The sequence below is a fragment of the Carassius carassius genome, chromosome 1 (genome assembly GCF_963082965.1).
Source record: "Carassius carassius chromosome 1, fCarCar2.1, whole genome shotgun sequence".
Classification (NCBI taxonomy): Eukaryota; Metazoa; Chordata; class Actinopteri; order Cypriniformes; family Cyprinidae; genus Carassius; species Carassius carassius.
Window position 1 is genome coordinate 4,340,726 of NC_081755.1, and position 20,015 is coordinate 4,360,740.

The 20,015-nt window shown below is 37.0% G+C and overlaps 1 protein-coding gene across 4 annotated transcripts in view; it reads right to left on the reverse strand.

The window, feature by feature from the left end:
• The window catches only part of LOC132139865 (ubiquitin carboxyl-terminal hydrolase 15-like), a 31,530-nt gene extending 17,978 nt beyond the window's left edge, over window positions 1–13,552 (reverse strand). The window contains exons 1-4 of one of the 4 annotated variants that reach the window (XM_059548538.1): window positions 13,376–13,552; window positions 9,796–9,911; window positions 4,933–5,063; window positions 2,283–2,409 (exon numbers count right to left, since the gene is read on the reverse strand). In XM_059548538.1, the coding sequence (XP_059404521.1) occupies window positions 2,283–2,409; window positions 4,933–5,063; window positions 9,796–9,911; window positions 13,376–13,464 (463 nt within the window). In that variant the 5' untranslated portion in view covers window positions 13,465–13,552. The other 3 variants (XM_059548530.1, XM_059548547.1, XM_059548555.1) reach the window with 3 other exon arrangements.
• Between the last annotated feature and the right edge of the window lie 6,463 nt (window positions 13,553–20,015).

The window sequence follows — 20,015 nt, forward strand, 5'->3', positions numbered from 1 at the left end:
GTCAGATTTCATTGGTGACTTCAAATATGAAATTTAATCGTAAGCTTGGTGAACAGTTTTGGATAATTTGATGTTAGTTCCCCAATTAAAACCATAGGAGCTGCACTTAAATGCTCGAGAGGCATTTCAAAGATGGCCGCCGAGTGACATGATTCGTCTTAAAGGAACAGTCCACTATTTTGAAAATAGTCTCATTTTCCAACTCCCCTACAGTTAAACAGTTGTGTTTTACTGTTTTCTAAACATTTCAGCTGATCTCCAAGTCTGGGGGTAGCACTTTTAGCTTAGCTTAGCATAGATCATTGAATTGGATTAGACTATTAGCATCTCGCTCAAAAATTACCAAAGAGTTTTGTTATTTTTTCTATTTAAAACTTGACTCTTTTGTAGTTACATTGTGTACTAAGACAGACGGAAAATGAAAAGTTGCGAATTTCTTGGCCAATATGGCTGGGAACTATACTCTCATTCCAACGTAATAATCAAATAATTTTGGTGCCGTACCATGGGTGCAGCAGGCACAATGATATTACGCAGCGACAATTTTCCAGCTGCAACTTGTTGCTGGTCACGTTACATAGCTGTGGACTATTTTCAGGCACTGTGTAATATAACTGTTCATTCTAATGCCTAATCTGTGATCAGTGATTTCTGACATGTAATGACGATTCATGTACAACCAGGTGTTCTTAGTCTCAAAATCATTGGTGTTCAAGTGTCAGTAAATCAAGCCAGTGACTTGGTCAACTTCACATTGTTTCTCTTAACCTGTTATTTAACTTTTGATTAAATTCCCTATAGAAAGCGATTAAAGAACCCTCCCTTTATAATTGTTGGAGCTGTCAATCACACAGTGCAAGTTTCTAATCAATAGCGCTGTCTACAGTGCACAATTAATCTTTTATTTACAACATGTTTTCAACTAGATATGATGAAAGCATTCATGAGTGCTGAATATTTAGATATCTCTGCATTCATGCACTCAATAATCTGTCATCCTACAATGCTTCTTGTTTATACATTTGCCATGTGACATCCCACAATATCCAAATGAGCCATTTTGTCCAACAAGTACAGCATGCCACCCTGGAAGACGGGACATTTCTGCTCAACTATCAACTAGGGCTGGGACAACGCGTCGAGGTCATCGATGTAGTCGACGCAAAAAATACGTCGACGCAAAATATGCGCATCGATTCGTCGACCTGTTTTTATTTCTCTAAAAAACGTTTGCAAAACGTTTACCTTATGTGTGCTGAATATACGCGATGGCCGGATCAACATTCTGTCCAACGTTATATAACCAATCCAGGGGTTTTTCTGCATTGATCTTTTTTTTGGAGGCTGTCAAAGCCTTATTTGATCGGTGAGTGACAGTGACAGGGCGCGTACGAGAGAGAGCCCCGGCTGCGCGCGCACTCACAGTCTTCAAACAACACGAGCGCTTCTTGCTCTCTCCCTCCCTTGTGCATATTAACCAAAATCATTAAACACGATAGAAAAAGGGCAAAACACCAAAGTTTCACGTGCGCTCGCGCACTCACAGTCTTCAAACTACACGAGCGCTTCTTGCTCTCTCCCTCCCTTGTGCATATTAACCAAAATCATTAGACACGATAGCAAAAGGGCGGAACGCCAAAGTTTCACGTGGAGCATTCAGAGATTTTTTTTCTCCATGACAGGCTGCTGGCTCCCACTGTTAATTTTTTTTTTTTTTTGTAAAAACACTCTCTGTATTAGCTTAAAGCCCTCAAGTTTACATTTACATACTGTATTCTTTCAATTGCTCTAAACAAGTATTTTGGGTTGAACTTTTTTATTGAATGCAAGACATCAAGTTGTTGTTATTTTCATCTGAAAGAAGAACTTTTTTTCAGTAAGCTAGGCCCTATGTGTTCAGTAAGCTTGTTTCATTAAGCTATGTGTTTTCAAGGTTTCAAGGTTTTATTGAATGCTATCTCTATACAAGTGCAAAGTAATGCATTCTTAGTCAGTCTTTTATTTTGTAATTTTAAGAGCAATAAACATATATTGCAATGTTAAGGAATTGATGTTTTTTTCATTCAGATATGTAAATCAACATGTATAAATTGTTAGTAGTCAATTAATGGGGAGATAATCGAAATCAAATCGGTCTGAAAAAGTAATCGTTAGATTAATCGATGCATCGGAAAAAAAATAATCGCTAGATTAATCGTTTAAAAAATAATCGTTTATCCCAGCCCTACTATCAACTATTAATAACCCTTAGCTAAAGGAAAAAAAAAACTAAAAACTCGTACCTATGGTGTCTGCTTTGCTGAACCTCCTGGGGACAATGTTGTCCATGTTGTTGTCTTCACATAGCATGAGTTTAGTGAGATATACTTCTACCTTACAGTGTTTCACAAACATGCCCACTTCTACCACCTGAAGACAAACAATAAAGGAGAACAGTGAAACAACAGTGAAAGACTCCACGTTTTGACACTCTGCAGTTAATCACCACTGGACTATCAATGAAAAAAAAAATTAAATTGTGAAATGAAATGTGGGTTGAAGTCAAACAAAACAAGTCATGTATTATCAGATCACTTTCGATGGCTCTGCTTCTCATTTCTGACATTCTCGTCTTGGAACAAATGCAACTGACAATGTAAATGGGAATTCAAAAAAATATATTTGTAGTACTCTGTCATTCACTGCTCCAGAAGTTTACCTAACTATAATGACTTCCGCTGCTGAGAAACCTGGAAATTAGAAAAAGGTCGATTACGCAATATCAACAAAGCACTGTGCTTTTGTAAAAAATAAAACAAACGGTGTGCTGTCATTTACACTACTTTCTGAGACATGTCACAAAAATTAACTAAAACTCAGTGAATGCTTGACACATAGACATGAAAAATGTCTATAGAAAGCTTGAAATGCCTTCTTTTAAATGAAGTAATGTCAAAATATAAAGAATACAAATATTCTCTGAAAGTAATCCACATGTAACCAATAAGAGGTACAGTTTTCCCTGTCTAAACTCATTGTTTCTAAATGTGATCCCGTCGATGAGTTGACATCAGCTCTCTGAATAAAAATTAAAAGGTCATCTTGGCTATTTTTAGTTTTTAGAAGATGATGCACAGAGAGGAACAACCCAGAATTTATCTCAGAAGAACACAATGTGATGCGTGGCTTGATCCAGTTGAAAACAGGTTTGAATTTTTTTTAGGACTAGGATAGTAGACGGTGTACGCTGTGATTGAGATGCTGCATGTTGTCAATAATTTATGGCTCATAAAAAGCCTCAGTTTCATTAACATCAGGGGGTCAGTTGCATTTGTTCCAAGATGAGAATATATCCGTTGAAGACAAAATTAATAGCCCCATATAAAATGTCAATTATTTTTCAAATAACAAATTTTTCAACAAAGCAAGGGAATTTTAACACAGTATTTCTTTTATTTCTTTTTCATCAGGAGAACATTTTATTTGAATTTGCCTGGAATAGAATACTTTTTTTTTTTAAATGGCTGATGTCAATATTATTATTTTTATTTAACAATTGGATGTTCAATTGTTCGTTTTTTTTTTAAATTTTTTTATTCTTAAGCAACTATTAAGAATTTTACTTTTAAGTACTTGAGTATTTATTTCCAGAAGTACTTGTACTTTTACTTGGAGTACAGTTTTTGGATATTCTACCCACCTCTATCAAAAATCAGCCAATAAATATTGGCAGCTGATATATCAGTGCATCTTTAGTTTAAAATGTAGATAAATATCGTTAGATGTTTGCTGTCTGTCAGTGTCGAAAATGACACTTTGTCAACATCAGACAAGAGCAGTGTGATGTATTATGTAACAATAGTAGGAATGTAATGATTCACTCAACTCACAATTCGATTTACGGTTTTGGTTTTCACGATTCGATTTACGATTTTATTTTTTAAACAAAATTTATTATTGCTGTGAGAAAGCTGCACATTTCTTTGTGTAATTGAAATACAGCTATAACAACTGACGCAGAAACAGAATGGTTTGACTATACATAAAAATATCTACATGAAACAGCAGACGAGAAGAATGAGATGCAGATCCACTCTCTGCCAACAGGTGGCGCTCCTCGGACATGCATTCATATAAACTCTTACCACTAAATGAATCAAGATATGTTTAGCATCTGAACCGATTTGAAACATCACATATTTTAATCAATTTTCAACCGGCTCGCAGTTAATGGTTACATCCATAAGCAATAGCTATATTTCCATTCTCCTATTTTTATATACATTTTAGATTATCGCATTAAAAAAAAAGAAAAACACTGGATGGAAACGCCAAGATGCGCATAAAGTTTTAAAAATGCACATACAAAACTTATGCGCACAACTGAGTAGGATACACTTTTTATAAGAAAAAAATGGTGCATAAACTAAGATTGAAACACTTAGCAAATAAATTCCACCATGCACATTGAAAAAGTCATGATAAATTGACTAACCAGCCGACCGATCTCGTTCAAAGCATCTACATGTTGTTTTGGTCGTTCTGAAATGCCTGAGGAAAGTCTGTCATCTAAGTATTTCTATATAAATACTGTCTTACATGACCGCGTTCCCGAACAGCAGGTATCCACCTCTAAAGCAATGACCTCATTAGGTTACGTCTGCTCTATTTGAAGTGCAAGTAATTCATTACATACGAAAATTATTTAATTCAGTGGCTTTTCCTAGTTTTCTTGAAGATATTTAGTGCCAGTTTAACAGGAAGTTATGTTTTTTTGTTCTCTTTGACTCGTTGGATAGAAATGGTGCTTTATTCGCAAATGTTTTATGCCATATTCCAGTTTTGCGCACAAGATAAAATTCACATCTTTGGATGGAATCATAGCTCATCAGTCAGTTATGATGTCTACAGTGGATATGGACAGCTCAGCTTCCCTTCCACAGACAGCTTTACCTTTCGAGCTATAGGCTCCTGTCCATCTTTCAGGCCGTACCAGCTCACAAGCTTCTTCCAGCCCTCTGTGGGAACCAGGATATAGTCCAGCTCATCAATGAGGTGTTCCTTAATGTCCAACATGTCCCAATCTACAAACGCGACACACATACATCACTGATGTACAGCAGAAGAGAAATTCTTTAAACTTCTGTCATTATAATTTGAGCAAACACGTCAATCTCATTTGCAGACATCATTAATAAAGATGACATAATACTGTCCCTCTTGGGTAGAGTAAGATTAGCATAAAAACAGACACACAATGTGCATAAATAGCGCTGAGAGAGCCGAAACAATTAGTTAACATTATCAACAATGTTGACAAAAAAAGTTCACTTTTTGCATCTTTAACATTGGCAGAACGCACAAATATAGAAATAAAGTGCAGAATTTACAAGGTTTCTTTGATTCGATTGAAAAGTAGAGCTGTCTCTGGAACAATGCAGAGACATAATACGTGACTTTAAAATATGTATTAAAAATTGCAGTATATATATATTGTTATTTCCCTATAACGGATAATGATCTGGAAGTCTCACCCATTGGCTTACTTAAAGAATATGATGGAAATCACTTAGAAATGGTCCGGTCTATATATATATAAATATAATGCAAAACTCTATAAAAATATAATTTCTTCTACTTATGAAGCTAAAAATGTTGCCTTTAACCATCTTTGACTCGTTTAAATTATTAAGAGTTAAATTTCTATTATCTATCCAGTCAAGGTAAGTATTTACATGGTAAAGTACTTTAATTACAACAATGATGATGTAATTAATAATTAGCAATTATTTACTTTTTTGAAGTAACTTACCTAACACTAATTACCTGTAGGTTGTCAGCAAATTCTTTCAATTTTGCCAGTTATAAGAAAGAAACTGATAAATATCTCAAAATACAAGTAGCTATAACATTGTATTTCAATTATATATACAGGTCCCTCTCAAAAAATTAGCATATTGTGATAAAAGTTCATTATTTTCCATAATGTAATGATAAAAATTAAACTTTCATATATTTTAGATTCATTGCACACTAACTGAAATATTTCAGGTCTTTTATTGTTTTAATACTGATGATTTTGGCATACAGCTCATGAAAACCCAAAATTCCGATCTCAAAAAATTAGCATATTTCATCCGACCAATAAAAGAAAAGTGTTTTTAATACAAAAAAAGTCAACCTTCAAATAATTATGTTCAGTTATGCACTCAATACTTGGTCGGGAATCCTTTTGCAGAAATGACTGCTTCAATGCGGCGTGGCATGGAGGCAATCAGCCTGTGGCACTGCTGAGGTGTTATGGAGGCCCAGGATGCTTCGATAGCGGCCTTAAGCTCATCCAGAGTGTTGGGTCTTGCGTCTCTCAACTTTCTCTTCACAATATCCCACAGATTCTCTATGGGGTTCAGGTCAGGAGAGTTGGCAGGCCAATTGAGCACAGTAATACCATGGTCAGTAAACCATTTATCAGTGGTTTTGGCACTGTAAGCAGGTGCCAGGTCGTGCTGAAAAATGAAATCTTCATCTCCATAAAGCTTTTCAGCAGATGGAAGCATGAAGTGCTCCAAAATCTCCTGATAGCTAGCTGCATTGACCCTGCCCTTGATAAAACACAGTGGACCAACACCAGCAGCTGACATGGCACCCCAGACCATCACTGACTGTGGGTACTTGACACTGGACTTCAGGCATTTTGGCATTTCCTTCTCCCCAGTCTTCCTCCAGACTCTGGCACCTTGATTTCCGAATGACATGCAAAATTTGTCCAAAAGTCCAGTGCTGCTTCTCTGTAGCCCAGGTCAGCGCTTCTGCCGCTGTTTCTGGTTCAAAAGTGGCTTGACCTGGGGAATGCGGCACCTGTAGGCCATTTCCTGCACACGCCTGTGCACGGTGGCTCTGGATGTTTCTACTCCAGACTCAGTCCACTGCTTCCGCAGGTCCCCCAAGGTCTGGAATCGGTCCTTCTCCACAATCTTCCTGAGGGTCCAGTCACCTCTTCTCGTTGTGCGTTTTTTTGCCACACTTTTTCCTTCCCACAGAATTCCCACTGAGGTGCCTTGATACAACACTCTGGGAACAGCCTGTTCGTTCAGAAATTTCTTTCTGTGTCTTACCCTCTCGCTTGAGGGTGTCAATGATGGCCTTCTGGACAGCAGTCTTACCCATGATTGCGGTTTTGTGTAATGAACCAGGCTGGGAGTTTTTAAAAGCCTCAGGAATCTTTTGCAGGTGTTTAGAGTTAATTAGTTGATTCAGATGATTAGGTTAATAGCTTGTTTAGAGAACCTTTTCATGAATTGCTAATTTTTTTAGATAGGAATTTTGGGTTTTCATGAGCTGTATGCCAAAATCATCAGTATTAAAACAATAAAAGACCTGAAATATTTCAGTTGGTGTGCAATGAATCTAAAATATATGTAAGTTTAATTTTTATCATTACATTATGGAAAATAATGAACTTTTATCACAATATGCTAATTTTTTGAGAAGGACCTGTACAATTCTAAAATAAAACACAAACTATAAGGACACATTACAAATAACATAGACCTGTAAACAGGGGTGCACATAAGTGGTTCGCGGCCAAAATAAAAATGCGCTATTAAAAGTTCTGACAACTGACATGGTTGACAGCTGTTAATACACAATTACAATTTTAGATCGACAAACTGTGCTATATAAGATTTCTTTCAAACTGAAAGCATAAATCTAAGCTATCCATTTAAAAAAAAAAACTGTGACATTCATCCTCTGACGCTCTTTAATCAGCATCAGTGCTAAATCAGGAAGTGCGTATACTTACTTGCTGACAACCAACCAAAATATAAGTCTGCTGATTTTAAGTTTGAAAGAGATAAAAATGCTTCTTTATTTATTTTTAGACTCTTTTATCTAAAGTGACTTACAATTGGGTAATACATAAAACAATTCTTCTTAAAGAGGCAAACAAAGTAGTAGAAAATATTAGCATTTTATTTTTAAGTTTACTATAAAATAATTGTATTTGTATTCAATACTAGACCTACCTTTTATTTTTTAATAATATTATCACACATCATTTAGTTTATTATTTTATTTTTAAAAACCAAACAAATAAAGTGCAATAATATTGTAACTATTATTATTATTATGTTATATTTATTGGGTTCATATATGGTTATAAACTCCTTTTAACTCCTTCAAAAACAGCTAGAAGCCTTGGAGTTATGATTGATGATCAGCTGACTTTCTCAGACCACATTGCTAAAACTGTCCGATCCTGCAGATTTGCTTTATTCAACATCAAGAAGATCAAGCCCTTTCTTTCGGAACATGCTGCACAACTCCTTGTTCAAGCTCTTGTACTGTCCAGGCTGGACTATTGCAATGCCCTCTTGGCAGGTCTTCCAGCCAGTTCTATCAAACCTTTACAATTAATTCAGAACACGGCAGCAAGATTCATTTTTAATGAGCTAAAAAGAATACACGTCACACCTCTGTTTATCAATTTGCACTGGCTTCCAATAGCTGCTCGCATAAAATTCAAGGCATTAATGTTTGCCTACAAAACTACCACTGGCTCTGCACCAATTTACCTAAATTTGTTACTTCAGACTTATGTGCCCTCTAGAAGCTTGCATTCTGCAATTGAACGTCGCTTGATTGTGTCATCCCAAAGAAGCACAAAGTCACTTTTACGGACTTTTAAATTAAATGTTCCCTCCTGGAGGAATGACCTCCCCAACTCAATCCGAGCAGTTGAGTCCTTAGCCATCTTCAAGAATCGGCTTAAAACACATCTCTTCCATCTTTATTTGACCCTCTAACTCTAGCACTCTCTATTCTAATTATATTCTTAAAAAAATCTAACTAGCTTTCTAATCTTTTTGTATTCTACCCGTTTTTTCATTTATTATACAATGAAAAAAGCAAGAAAAAAAAGATCTCTAACACTAGCTTGCGCTATTCTTTTTCTATTCTATTTATTTTGTTATATTATTTAAAAGCCCTTGCTACGTGTACTGCGTTAAGCAAACAGACTTGTAGCACTCATTGCTCTTTTGTTGTTTTGGCTTGCTTCCACTGTCCTCATTTGTAAGTCACTTTGGATAAAAGCATCTGCTAAATGACTAAATGTAAATCTGTAATAAAGAAAACAAACAGGATGCACTCTCGATCATCTCTTTTCTTGAAGTGCAGCCATAAAAATGCAACAAAACAAAAGAAATATTAATTATTTAAAAGAAACATTTTGTTTAGGCCCATTTATTATATTCCTATCATATGTCATTTTATTCTGTTTCTCTGAGTTTTCTTTCTCCTGTTGTTTATGCACATGAAAAACTAAACCACTGAAAAGAAAGAAAGACAGACATTTATTTTTAACGGGTCACATTCACTGATCTACTGATTCTAATGCATTCTAGTTATTTGGTGTGTGGTTGTCTTGAAGCAGCTTTGCGCAGAAGTCGAGCACACCTCATATATAGTGTTATGAGGCCATGATCAGTGGCTCCAGTGCATCATAAAGACAGGTTTTCAAAATCCTGAACACAAAAATGGTCTCATCTTTCTATAAAATGCTTTCTGTTGACATAAAAAAGATATCAGTTTTGAAAACATGAAATATAGTTGGATTAAAGTGTAAATGTACTATAGGTGCACACCTCATATGTGGTGGATATGGATGGTGATTTTCTTCACATTTCTATTAATGCACATTAATGAAGTAAAATGCAAACCTAAGTGCACAACTTGGTTTTGTTCTTTTAATAAAAACATACTTTTTCATGTGCAGGTTAACATTTGCATGGGATTTCTCACCTCTGAGCAGACCGGAGTTGTCCACTGGTCCAGGAAACACGTTTTGGCTGCCCCTCACATATATGTCCCAGCTGTCAAAACCCACATATTTCTTCCACTTCTTGAACCAGCTACTGTCCACCAAATACCTGAAGAAAACAACTCTAGATTAGGGTGGTCATGAAAGACCTTTCACTAGACTATTATAGTTTACAAAATAAATCACTGTAACAATATACAACCCCAATTCCAGAGAATTCTGGACATTTTGTAAAATGCAATAAAATTAAGAATCTATGTTGATTATCTTTTATTTAATTGACAAAAGTAAAAAGAAAGTACACTGACCAACATCAATGTATTTTGTAAATCTGACATTTTTTTTCTTTTGATGGCTACAATACACTCCAAGATAGTTGGAACAGAGATATGTTTAACACTGTGTCACATCAACCTTCCCTTTAATCACAATGTTTCATTGTTTGGGAATTGAGGATACTAATTGTTAAAGGTTTGCAAGCAAAACTTTTGTCCAGTTTTGCTCATTACAAGACTTCAGAAACTCAGCGTGTGATCGTCGTTGTCTGAAGGCCAACTTCAAATCAACTTTGTTTTCATTTGGGGTCAAAAATAAGTTTTAAGAAGCTGAGTGACAGTGTACCGTTTCTGAACATCTCGACACCCCTGCGCTGCTGGAGGCGGGGTGTAGATTAATGTTAATATAACTCGCAATCTTCACATGTAATTCCCCTAAACACAACAATGATGAAGTGTAGACAATCTAGGTGTGAGACGGGCCCCAATGGTCAGAATATTATACTCAAAAGAATAATGTTTAGCAGCTGTTTCTAAGTCAAGTATCATGTTTGCAACACAAAAGAACCATAATCAATCCTTTATGGGAAGTGTGAATGTCTCATAGTCTGTGTTGCTTTTTGCATAACTCTGGGTCGTCGACAGCAAGCTTCATTGCTATTTCTTTCTAGGAATGAATGCTTTCTCTGAATCTCTAAAGTCTCTCCACGAGTGATCTTACAGGTGTGGATATATCTGTGCAGCTCAGCTATTCGACACTCCAGTGTACTCATGTTGCGAGTGACTAGGCCAGAGATATTGTTCTCTCTTGCCTGACCTCCGTTGAATGAGAAACGAACCGAAAATAAAATAAAATTGCAGATCAAAGAAGGTGTAGTTTCCGTTTGCATTTCTGCACTCATATACCATGACAAATGTTTGTTTTTGCTGCTAATGAAAGTCGAGTCTGGATGTTTCCTTTGATCTTTGGGACTCAAAATCCATTTTTCCCGGAAACAAGCTGAACTGTGGACTCTTCTGAGTTCTGACTACTTGATATGAGCTCTTGCCAAGAGAGCCCGGCAGCATCGCTGCATAGAATTGATGTATAGCTTTCTCCTAGGGTAACAGAGCTTAAAGTTGCTTTTCTTGATGCAGCAGCAGCCTGTGGTAAGTGACAGCGATTTTCTGAAGTACTCCTGAGCCCATGCAGTTATATTTAAGACAGCAGCATGAGAGTTTCTTATGCAATGCCATCTGAGGGCTCAAAAGCCAAGCACATTCACCTGAAGTTTCCTGCCTTGCCCTACATGTACTGTGATCATTTTTCTGGATTCCCTGAATCTTTTCAAAATTGTATTTATAGTACTTGGCCAAAGACCTAAATTCAATTTTGCATTACAAAATGTGATTTTTGGTTTGTTTGACACTTCTCTCGTGAAATTTGGCACAAAGTGATGAGCCATGATCCAGCTTTGCTTGCAGAGACTGAGATGCTCCTTTTATTACCAAACATGATACCCATTACCAATTGGCCTGCTTAATCGGAGCGGTTTCAAAACAGTTTAACATGGATATTCTTAATATAGCTTAATATAACAAATGATGTCTCTTACTGAAATATGTAATAGAAAACCAATTAAATTTATGTGCACAGCACATTTTGGGTTGATGACATCAAATGGTTGCACTCAGTGAGCTTCTGGAGCTTTTTACCGCAACACAACTCAGAATATACAACTCTGAGAATAAAATACAGATACGATACCACATTGTGTGGCTTTGGGTTGTAATTTTCAGTCGGAGGGCAACAAGAGGAGCAACACAAGACTTCACTGATTTCCTAGCGATAAGAAGAGGGGAAAAGAATAGGAAGGTGCATGTGGACGAATAAAACATCCTAAAGACCCGCTTTTTTTTCTCTCCACTTCAGCCCTGATGCCTTTGAGTCTTTTAGTGAACCTCAGCTACTGAAATAGCTTACAAACGACTGAGACAAGAAATGCTATGCCGTTCTGTTAGGATGTAAACATGCCGACGCGAATCATGATGCTGGAGGAGTTTCTCAGCATGGATTTCCCTCAAGATCCGGGCCGTTTAGAGTCTTTTTGTGGAAGAATTGTCAAACAGAGTCCCTATTTGTGTTATCTTTTCATACAAAAAGTAATTCTGTAGCTTCGTAAAATTACAGTTATTATTATTAAATTATACTTATTGCTATGTTTCTGGATCTTGGTTGTGATTATTACATTGTTGTCTATGGGAGGGTCAGAGAACTCTCAGAATTCATAAAAAATATCTTAATTTGTGTTCTGAAAATGAACGGATATATATATATATATATATATATATATATCTCAACACAATACAGTTTGATTTTTATAAATTGTGTAGGCTAGGTGTAGGAGTTGAAGCAGCACTGTATGGACCGTTTAGTGTATGACGTCAAAGTACAGGGAAAGTGATTAGAGAGCATTTTTGAAATGTTTGTTTTTGATGTCAAATAAGTGTTGCTGTTATAAAGTTAAACAGCTACAGTTGTGCTGCTGGGTTTTACAGCAGGTTTGATGTTTTTTTTTTTTTTCTTATCAGACATATTTACAACAATTTCACGGTCCACCTGGTTGAGATGTGGATGAATATCTACATGTATGTGCATGAACACACTGCCAGAGCTGTGTGAGATCACTGCCATCACTGCTTTTGTGGATGTTTGTTTTTTGATAGGTTTCTCTCATTCTGAAAGCTCTTCATTTCAATGATACTAACGTTACAAGCTATTCAGTGTATTCATAAGGTGCAAGTGCTACCCAAATTAATGTAAATATGAGTTTTCTAATCGGGAATTGGACATGAACAGCCTCTCAAGTCGTATTTACAACTGGGAAACTACATTTAATTGTAAATTGTCATCCCTGAGATTACTTGCACTCAATCTTGTGCATTCAGCCAATATATTATTAACTGAACATAATTTGTTTTGGGAAAACACAACTTTGCTACTCTAATATGCTTCCTCAGATTTGATGCACTTCAGAAGCCAGACATTTACCTGATGAACGTCATAAATGAAGTACAAACGTGTGTGTGCCTGAAAACAATGAAAACAAACCCAACACCTCAACCACATCCTGCATCCCACTGTCCTCACTACGTAATTAATCTTCCTTAGTGGAAAATATAATATATATCACGTGAAGGCAGCATTAGGAGAACGCGGAAGTAGGTGCAATCCTTTTTTTCCCACGCAGGGATCGCGTGTCCTCCTAGAGTTGTTATATTATGAGTGTGTGTGTTTGTGTTATCTAGTGTGTCTCACCAGGTCTCTGCTTTGCGCAGCGGCGTTTTCAAGAGTGCCTCGATTTCTGTTTTCTGCGTCTCCACATCTGTCTTGCCGCCTTCTGCCATCTTCACTCACTCGCACAGACTCACTCCAACACTACCAAACCCGCTTGAAGAGCAATGAGACAACCCCTGATACTCTCGGGAGCACTGGCGTCATCACGCACGCCGCCGTATGACGTCACTTTGTAGGCGGATCGACTGTTAGCGTCACACTATTTCACTTGACAAAATCCTTTTTTTTTTTCTTTTTTTTATATATACAGTTTATGATTTTCCCGTAGGCTTTTGCATTATTGCAATAAATCAATTCTGTGTTCAGCCATAGTTCATGAAACTTACACTTTTTGTCCATCAAAGATAATCTTCACAAAGTAATAACTGATAAATTCTGAAGCCTAAATAAAAGCGCCAGAACTTAAAAGCTAAATTTAGGCTATAAATGAACTACACTTCCACCTTCGCTTAACTTCAACCTCACCACCAGCTGTTCCCAACAACTTTTACAAACTTATTTCAGTGAAAAGGATTTACTCTGTGTATGAATTTGAATCCACGCTACATGAACATACAATGAGACATTTATAATAAATAGTATAGTGAATGAATGAAATAACTACAATACTAGTTCAGTCCTTCAGAGGCTTGTAGTCTAGTGTCCTAGGCATTTAACACTAGAATGAGACGGTCTAGTTAGTTCAACGCTAGAATGAGACGGTCTAGTTAGTTTTACGCTAGAACGAGACGGTCTAGTTAGTTTAACGCTCTAATGAGACGGTCTAGTTAGTTTAACGCTAGAACGAGACGGTCTAGTTAGTTTAACGCTAGAACGAGACGATCTAGTTAGTTTAACGCTAGAACGAGACGATCTAGTTAGTTTAACGCTAGAATGAGACGGTCTAGTTAGTTTAACGCTATAATGAGACGGTCTAGTAAGAGTGCGTGCCTCAAGGGGCGGTCACACTGCACTTATCGTTCCATTGACTTCCATTCATTTGCATGTGAATGAGTCAGACCGGAAACGCAAGCTCCTGCAAAAAAATTAGCATTCCAAAGTTCAAGTTTGGTGAACTCTGACCTGCGAATTCGCTTCACATGAAGATGTGGGACTAGTAGAAGATCAATACATCACTACGTGACCTCTCTGTACAGAAATTCAAAAATTAAGGAAGCACTAATTTTAGCTGTAGCGCAGCTTGCTATTTTATAGAATACATCTTTAAAAGATTAAACAAATAAAATTTAAAAAGCTGCATGGTTCAGGAAATGGAAACAGGAACAGATGGTACATTTGAATGAGGACACATTTTATAATTTTGTATTGCTTAGTGCGTTTGAATTAATATATAGAGAGAGAGAGAGAGAGAGACAGAGGGTACAATACAATAAGATGCTTTCGACGCCGTAGCAAAAGACAAAGGACAAGCACATATTAATCCATGTTGTGATAACTGAGGAGAAACCGTTATATCCTGTTCCCGCCCATATTCGCAGCGGTGTCTGAAATAATTTCGCACATTCAAAGTCTAATGTGACCGCCCCTTAAGTAACATATCACTTTTCTTTTGGAAATCAAAAAGGTTTTATATGAGTTAGATTGTAGTAAACTTGACTATTTAAATATAGGAGTGATATATTTAAATACAGGAAACATATTACAATATAGGAGACTAATATTTACATTTAAAAGTTGCTTTGATGTTTAAAAACCAATAGATGACCATCTTTAAAAATATGAGACCATTTAGTATCGCTGGAAATAATTTCCCAGTGCTTGTATAGAACTTAATGTAATTCCACACCCAATGCTGAATACTTAGCAGCACAGTAAAGGCTGATTTATACTCGACCTGTCCACAAGTTGAAGGGCAAATATGACATCATTGCGGTGTTGGTGGAAGTTCACTTTGAGTGTGTGCAAACTCATTTCACATGGTTGTGTGCATGGAATCTTTTGTAACTTTCTACGCAGCTCTATTTCCGAAGATGCACGACTTCAGTGGAATTCTAGCCAAACATGAACGTCTATGCCTAAGTTAAATTTTTTTGTATAAATATAGAATTAGAATTAATTTAGATACTACTTCTACACTATTTGCTTAAAAGTCTCTGTAAAGTCAATTCTAAGAATTGTTTCTGAATGCATTATAAATGTTACAAATGTACTGCTGAAAAACATTACAAAGACCGTGAACTATGTAGTACTGAATAGTGAAGTTAGACCATTAAAAAGTTTTTTCCCACGTCGGCCTTCATTCAACAACTGGTGCCATCGTCGACAGTAAGTGCCCACCATTGAGCTTAAGTTAACTTGTGTGCTTATGTTATAATTACATTAGGAAGACCACAGTAACTCTACTGAATTTTGTAACCCTCTAACATGTTTTTTTGTTGTTGTTCATATGCATCAGCATGTTTAACTCATTAGACAAGTAATTTAAACTATTATCTTTCCACAAAGCAGTCCCTTCCAACCACAAGAGAGACAGAGTGGCCACACAACTGTCTAAAACATAACTAGCCAACAGAAAAAAAATCAGGTATGTTGCCAGGTTAGGTTCTTAGTTTGTGTTTTTGAATGTATGCGATGACAGGTGAAGACAGATTCTAGATATGCACGATATATTTGCACACTCACGGAATCAGAGGTGGGTAGTAACGAGTTACATTTACTTCGTTACATTTACTTGAGTAATTTTTTGGGGTAACGAATACTTTTCGGAGTATATTTAAAGATGGGTACTTTATACTCTTACTTGAGTAAATTTTTGGGGAAAAATCTGTACTTTTACTTCGTTACTGTGTGTTACGCTCCTCTCGTTACTTTATCTTAATGCAATAAATGTTATAATGCTTCAGTTTATTCCAAACGCGCCGTCTACTTTTCTCTGGGCAATGAGCGATGCCCATTCGCGAATGATTCATTCTTTTGAGTCAATTCTGTTCAAAGGCTTGATCAAACCAATTGGCAAACGAGTGAATTGGTTCATGAATCAGTTTGAATGAGTCGTTCAGTTCCCTGCCGCACGCGCTGAGCGTCTGATGTGGTTCACTCGGAGTTGTAACGTTTAAGAACAGAAAGAGCGTTGAAAATGTGGCTGGAACTGCACTGAATTGAAATCTGCAAAGGCTATTATTTGCAAGCGATGGAGATCCTTATTAGATGAACACCGCGTGTGCTGTCTACTGTTTAACAGGTAATAACTTGGGCTACATTCGATTACAGTACACGATACCAATGTGACATTAGTTTGTTGTACGTGTGTGGCTTATAACAGAGGGGAGTCAAGTTGAATGCAGCTTCCAAAAGACAAAAAATAGCCAATTAAGATTTTATTAATTTTAATACAATCACACCTGTGCAAGTACGTTCAGCGAGTCATATTATCAGCTGCTAAATTCATATCTGTGATTGCTTGCTGCCGCTTAGCCAGAGATAAATGCGTTTATACAGCGCTGCGCATTATAACAAATCACACATGATTCTTTTGAGCTTATTAAAGCATTGGCCAATCAGAGGCTTTCAGATGAGTCATCGCTAAAATGCCGGTGCTTCCTTCACTCGCTCACTGACTGAATACCTCTTTCTGGCGAATTCTCTCGCAGGAACAACAAAGTGCAGATGTGTGTACGAAGGTTTGTTAATACTAATACTTCAAAGTATGCTAACATTTTGATTACTGTCATGCATCCTGTATGAAATGTACAGAAATGTTTTTATAAAATCTGTTTTATTTACATAGCACCACTTGTACTACAAATATAAACAGTATACATAAATAACTCTTATTACTATCCTTATTCATATATATATATATATTCTAGGTTCTCAAATTATGATAGCCACAAGGAGTGTTGCTGTGGGCAACACAATATCCAAGGTTCTTACCAAGGCACATGCAGTCTTGTCATCCCAATGAGTTTTCTCAGTGTCATGACGAGGGGCCCGCATTAAAGCATCTATGGTAACTTTGTTTTTTCACCACGAATACCACAAATCCGCTACCTGCTGCAAAACAGGAAGAAATCACCCAAAAACGTACTCAATTCATCTGCAAAGACATGCGCCCGATAAGTATTGTGGATGGCCGTTTTTTTTATAAAAAAGATAAACTACATGAAAATTACTGGCTGAAATAGGTTTTAAATATTTATTTTCGGTTTATTTTTTTTATTTGGTTTATTTATTTATAATTAATAAGATTGTTTATTTACAGGTTAAGAATGTTCTTCAACCTTTCAAGACTGCCACAGAGGCGTTTTCAACAGACAAATACCCGACTGCGTCTGCTGTTCTTCCTTTGCAACACGTTCTCCTAAGGCCGGCGACACACTGGATGCATGGCGCAATCGTCTCAGCTGTGTGGCGTGTCCGTTTTTAATTCGGCTCCCATGTTAACAGGTTGGAGCTTGCAGACTGCCTGCGTGAGATGCACGGAAAACGTGTGCATGCTAGAAATAGAACCGACGCCTAATTCTACTGTCTAAACCATTTGTCAGAGGAACACAGAAAACAAATACGAGAGAAGGTATTATCTGAGTTAAAGACTGGAATGATGGAAGAGTCAAAAAGTGAGAGTGCTGATGTTGTAAAACAAACGGACGCAAGAAAAAAGACTGTGCTGTCTGCCATGGGCAACCTGTTTGACGGCGTATACAGTCTGACACAGAACAATGCAGAAGAAGGCATCATGGCTTTGGAGCATGAGATGGATATGAATGAACGAGAAGCTACCCTACCTGCTGACAAAAACTCTCTTAGTTGGTGGCAAAAATCATGTGGCATATATCTACATATTGCGCAGCTGGCAAAGAAATACTTGACTATACCTGGCACATCGGTCAGAGCTGAGCGCGTGTTTTCATCAGCTGGAAAAATTGTTAACAAAAAGCGTTCAGCACTCGCTGCAGAACAAGTTGACCGTCTAGTGTTTTTGACGAACAATAAATATGTAGGTGTCACGATCATTAGATGGAGTGCCCATGAGCTTCAGTAGAGGGCACTCCACTCAGGACCAGTCCACCCATCAACCACCAGATGTCACTTGGACACTAGCACCTCTCATACTGTTGCACCACACCCGAACTACATTACCCATGAGTCACTGCATCACAATCACCCTGCCACACCTGCACCTCATTCATCAGCCAATTTCCTTGCCACACCTGCAACTCATTTACACACACACATAAAAGCAGCTCACTCACTGCGAAGTCTTGTTTAGCCTGTCTAACATTTCCAAGCGTTTCTCCCTGTGTTTGTCATTCCCGTGTTTGATCTTTGGACTGATTACTCCGACTCTGATTCTCTGCTGCCAGCCCTGATCTCTGCTTGTTTCTGGTTTCGACTCTGGTTATCCCTGACACACCTGACGCCATTCCTGATTTCTGCCTGTTTGACCATTCTTTAATAAAGCGCTGCATTTGGATCCGAACGTCTCTGTCTCATCATTACAGTAGGCTTGATGTGTAGTGAGCAAGCAATTGTTTCTGAATGGCAGCTTTTTATTTTGTGTTCATGTAGCACAAACATTACGCTATCTGTTGAAGCGGGTTTTCTTGGGTTATTGATGCACTTACATAAAAGGCTACAGTTTTATGCACTTTTGTTAGCTAATTTTGCTTTCACATACATTAAGGAAATTATATTTTATTTAAGAACAATTGTTTGAAAAGTTGTGCAACTCAAAAAAAGTTAATGTCATTTAATTTCAATAAAAGATGCGATGGTTTATTTGGTTTATAATACATTATAGCAGATAATACAGTAAGTTTCCTCTAACATTAAGAATTGCCTTTAGAATTCGAATTTAATTCAAATTTTGCTCAAATTCGAATTTAGTTTTTTAGTCATTTTGACAGCCCTAACCTACAGTACCTCCCAAGCATGTCTGAATTGGCTGACACCACCAGTGAAAAGTAAGTTAACTTTGTGTTATAGATCTTTGTTACTTAGACATAATAGAAACAGTCTCTTCCTCAACATGAATTCATATCGCTGATGTGATTGTTGTGGTATTTTACTATGAATGTGAGAAATTAGAAATAATACACTTTGTAACAAGTCTTTTTTTGTGGTTTTCTTTGTCAATAGAGCACCCACCAAGCCACTGCAGAACATGGTGAAATACTTGATATACGAGGACTGCCTGCTTGAACTTTTTAAGGTCTACCCCACATGATAGTCCAGATTTGACAGTAAGTTGTGACGCATACAAACGTGTCATTACTAAAAACTGCTGGACAGCTGTCCAAAATGTATATGAAATGTATTGAAAGTGTATTGAATAATTGTGTACACAAGTACATTACCAAACAAGTACAATATATAGACTTTTTAAATGGACGGTTTAAAGCCTATGTACTCCCCATCTTCATCCAGGTACTCCTGATGAATACGGAGCACAACACAAGAGGGTATGACAACCCTGTGGTGCTTTCCCAAGTATCCCCAGCACCAGGAAACAAAACATATGTAGGCCAGGTAGTGAGCACGACTGTATGAAATAAAATAAAAACATCACAAAAAAAGCCTTAAGGCCCTATCACACCAAGCACGAAAACTATAAAGATAACGATATAGTTATAAAAATCATTCTCAATATTAAAGAATAGCG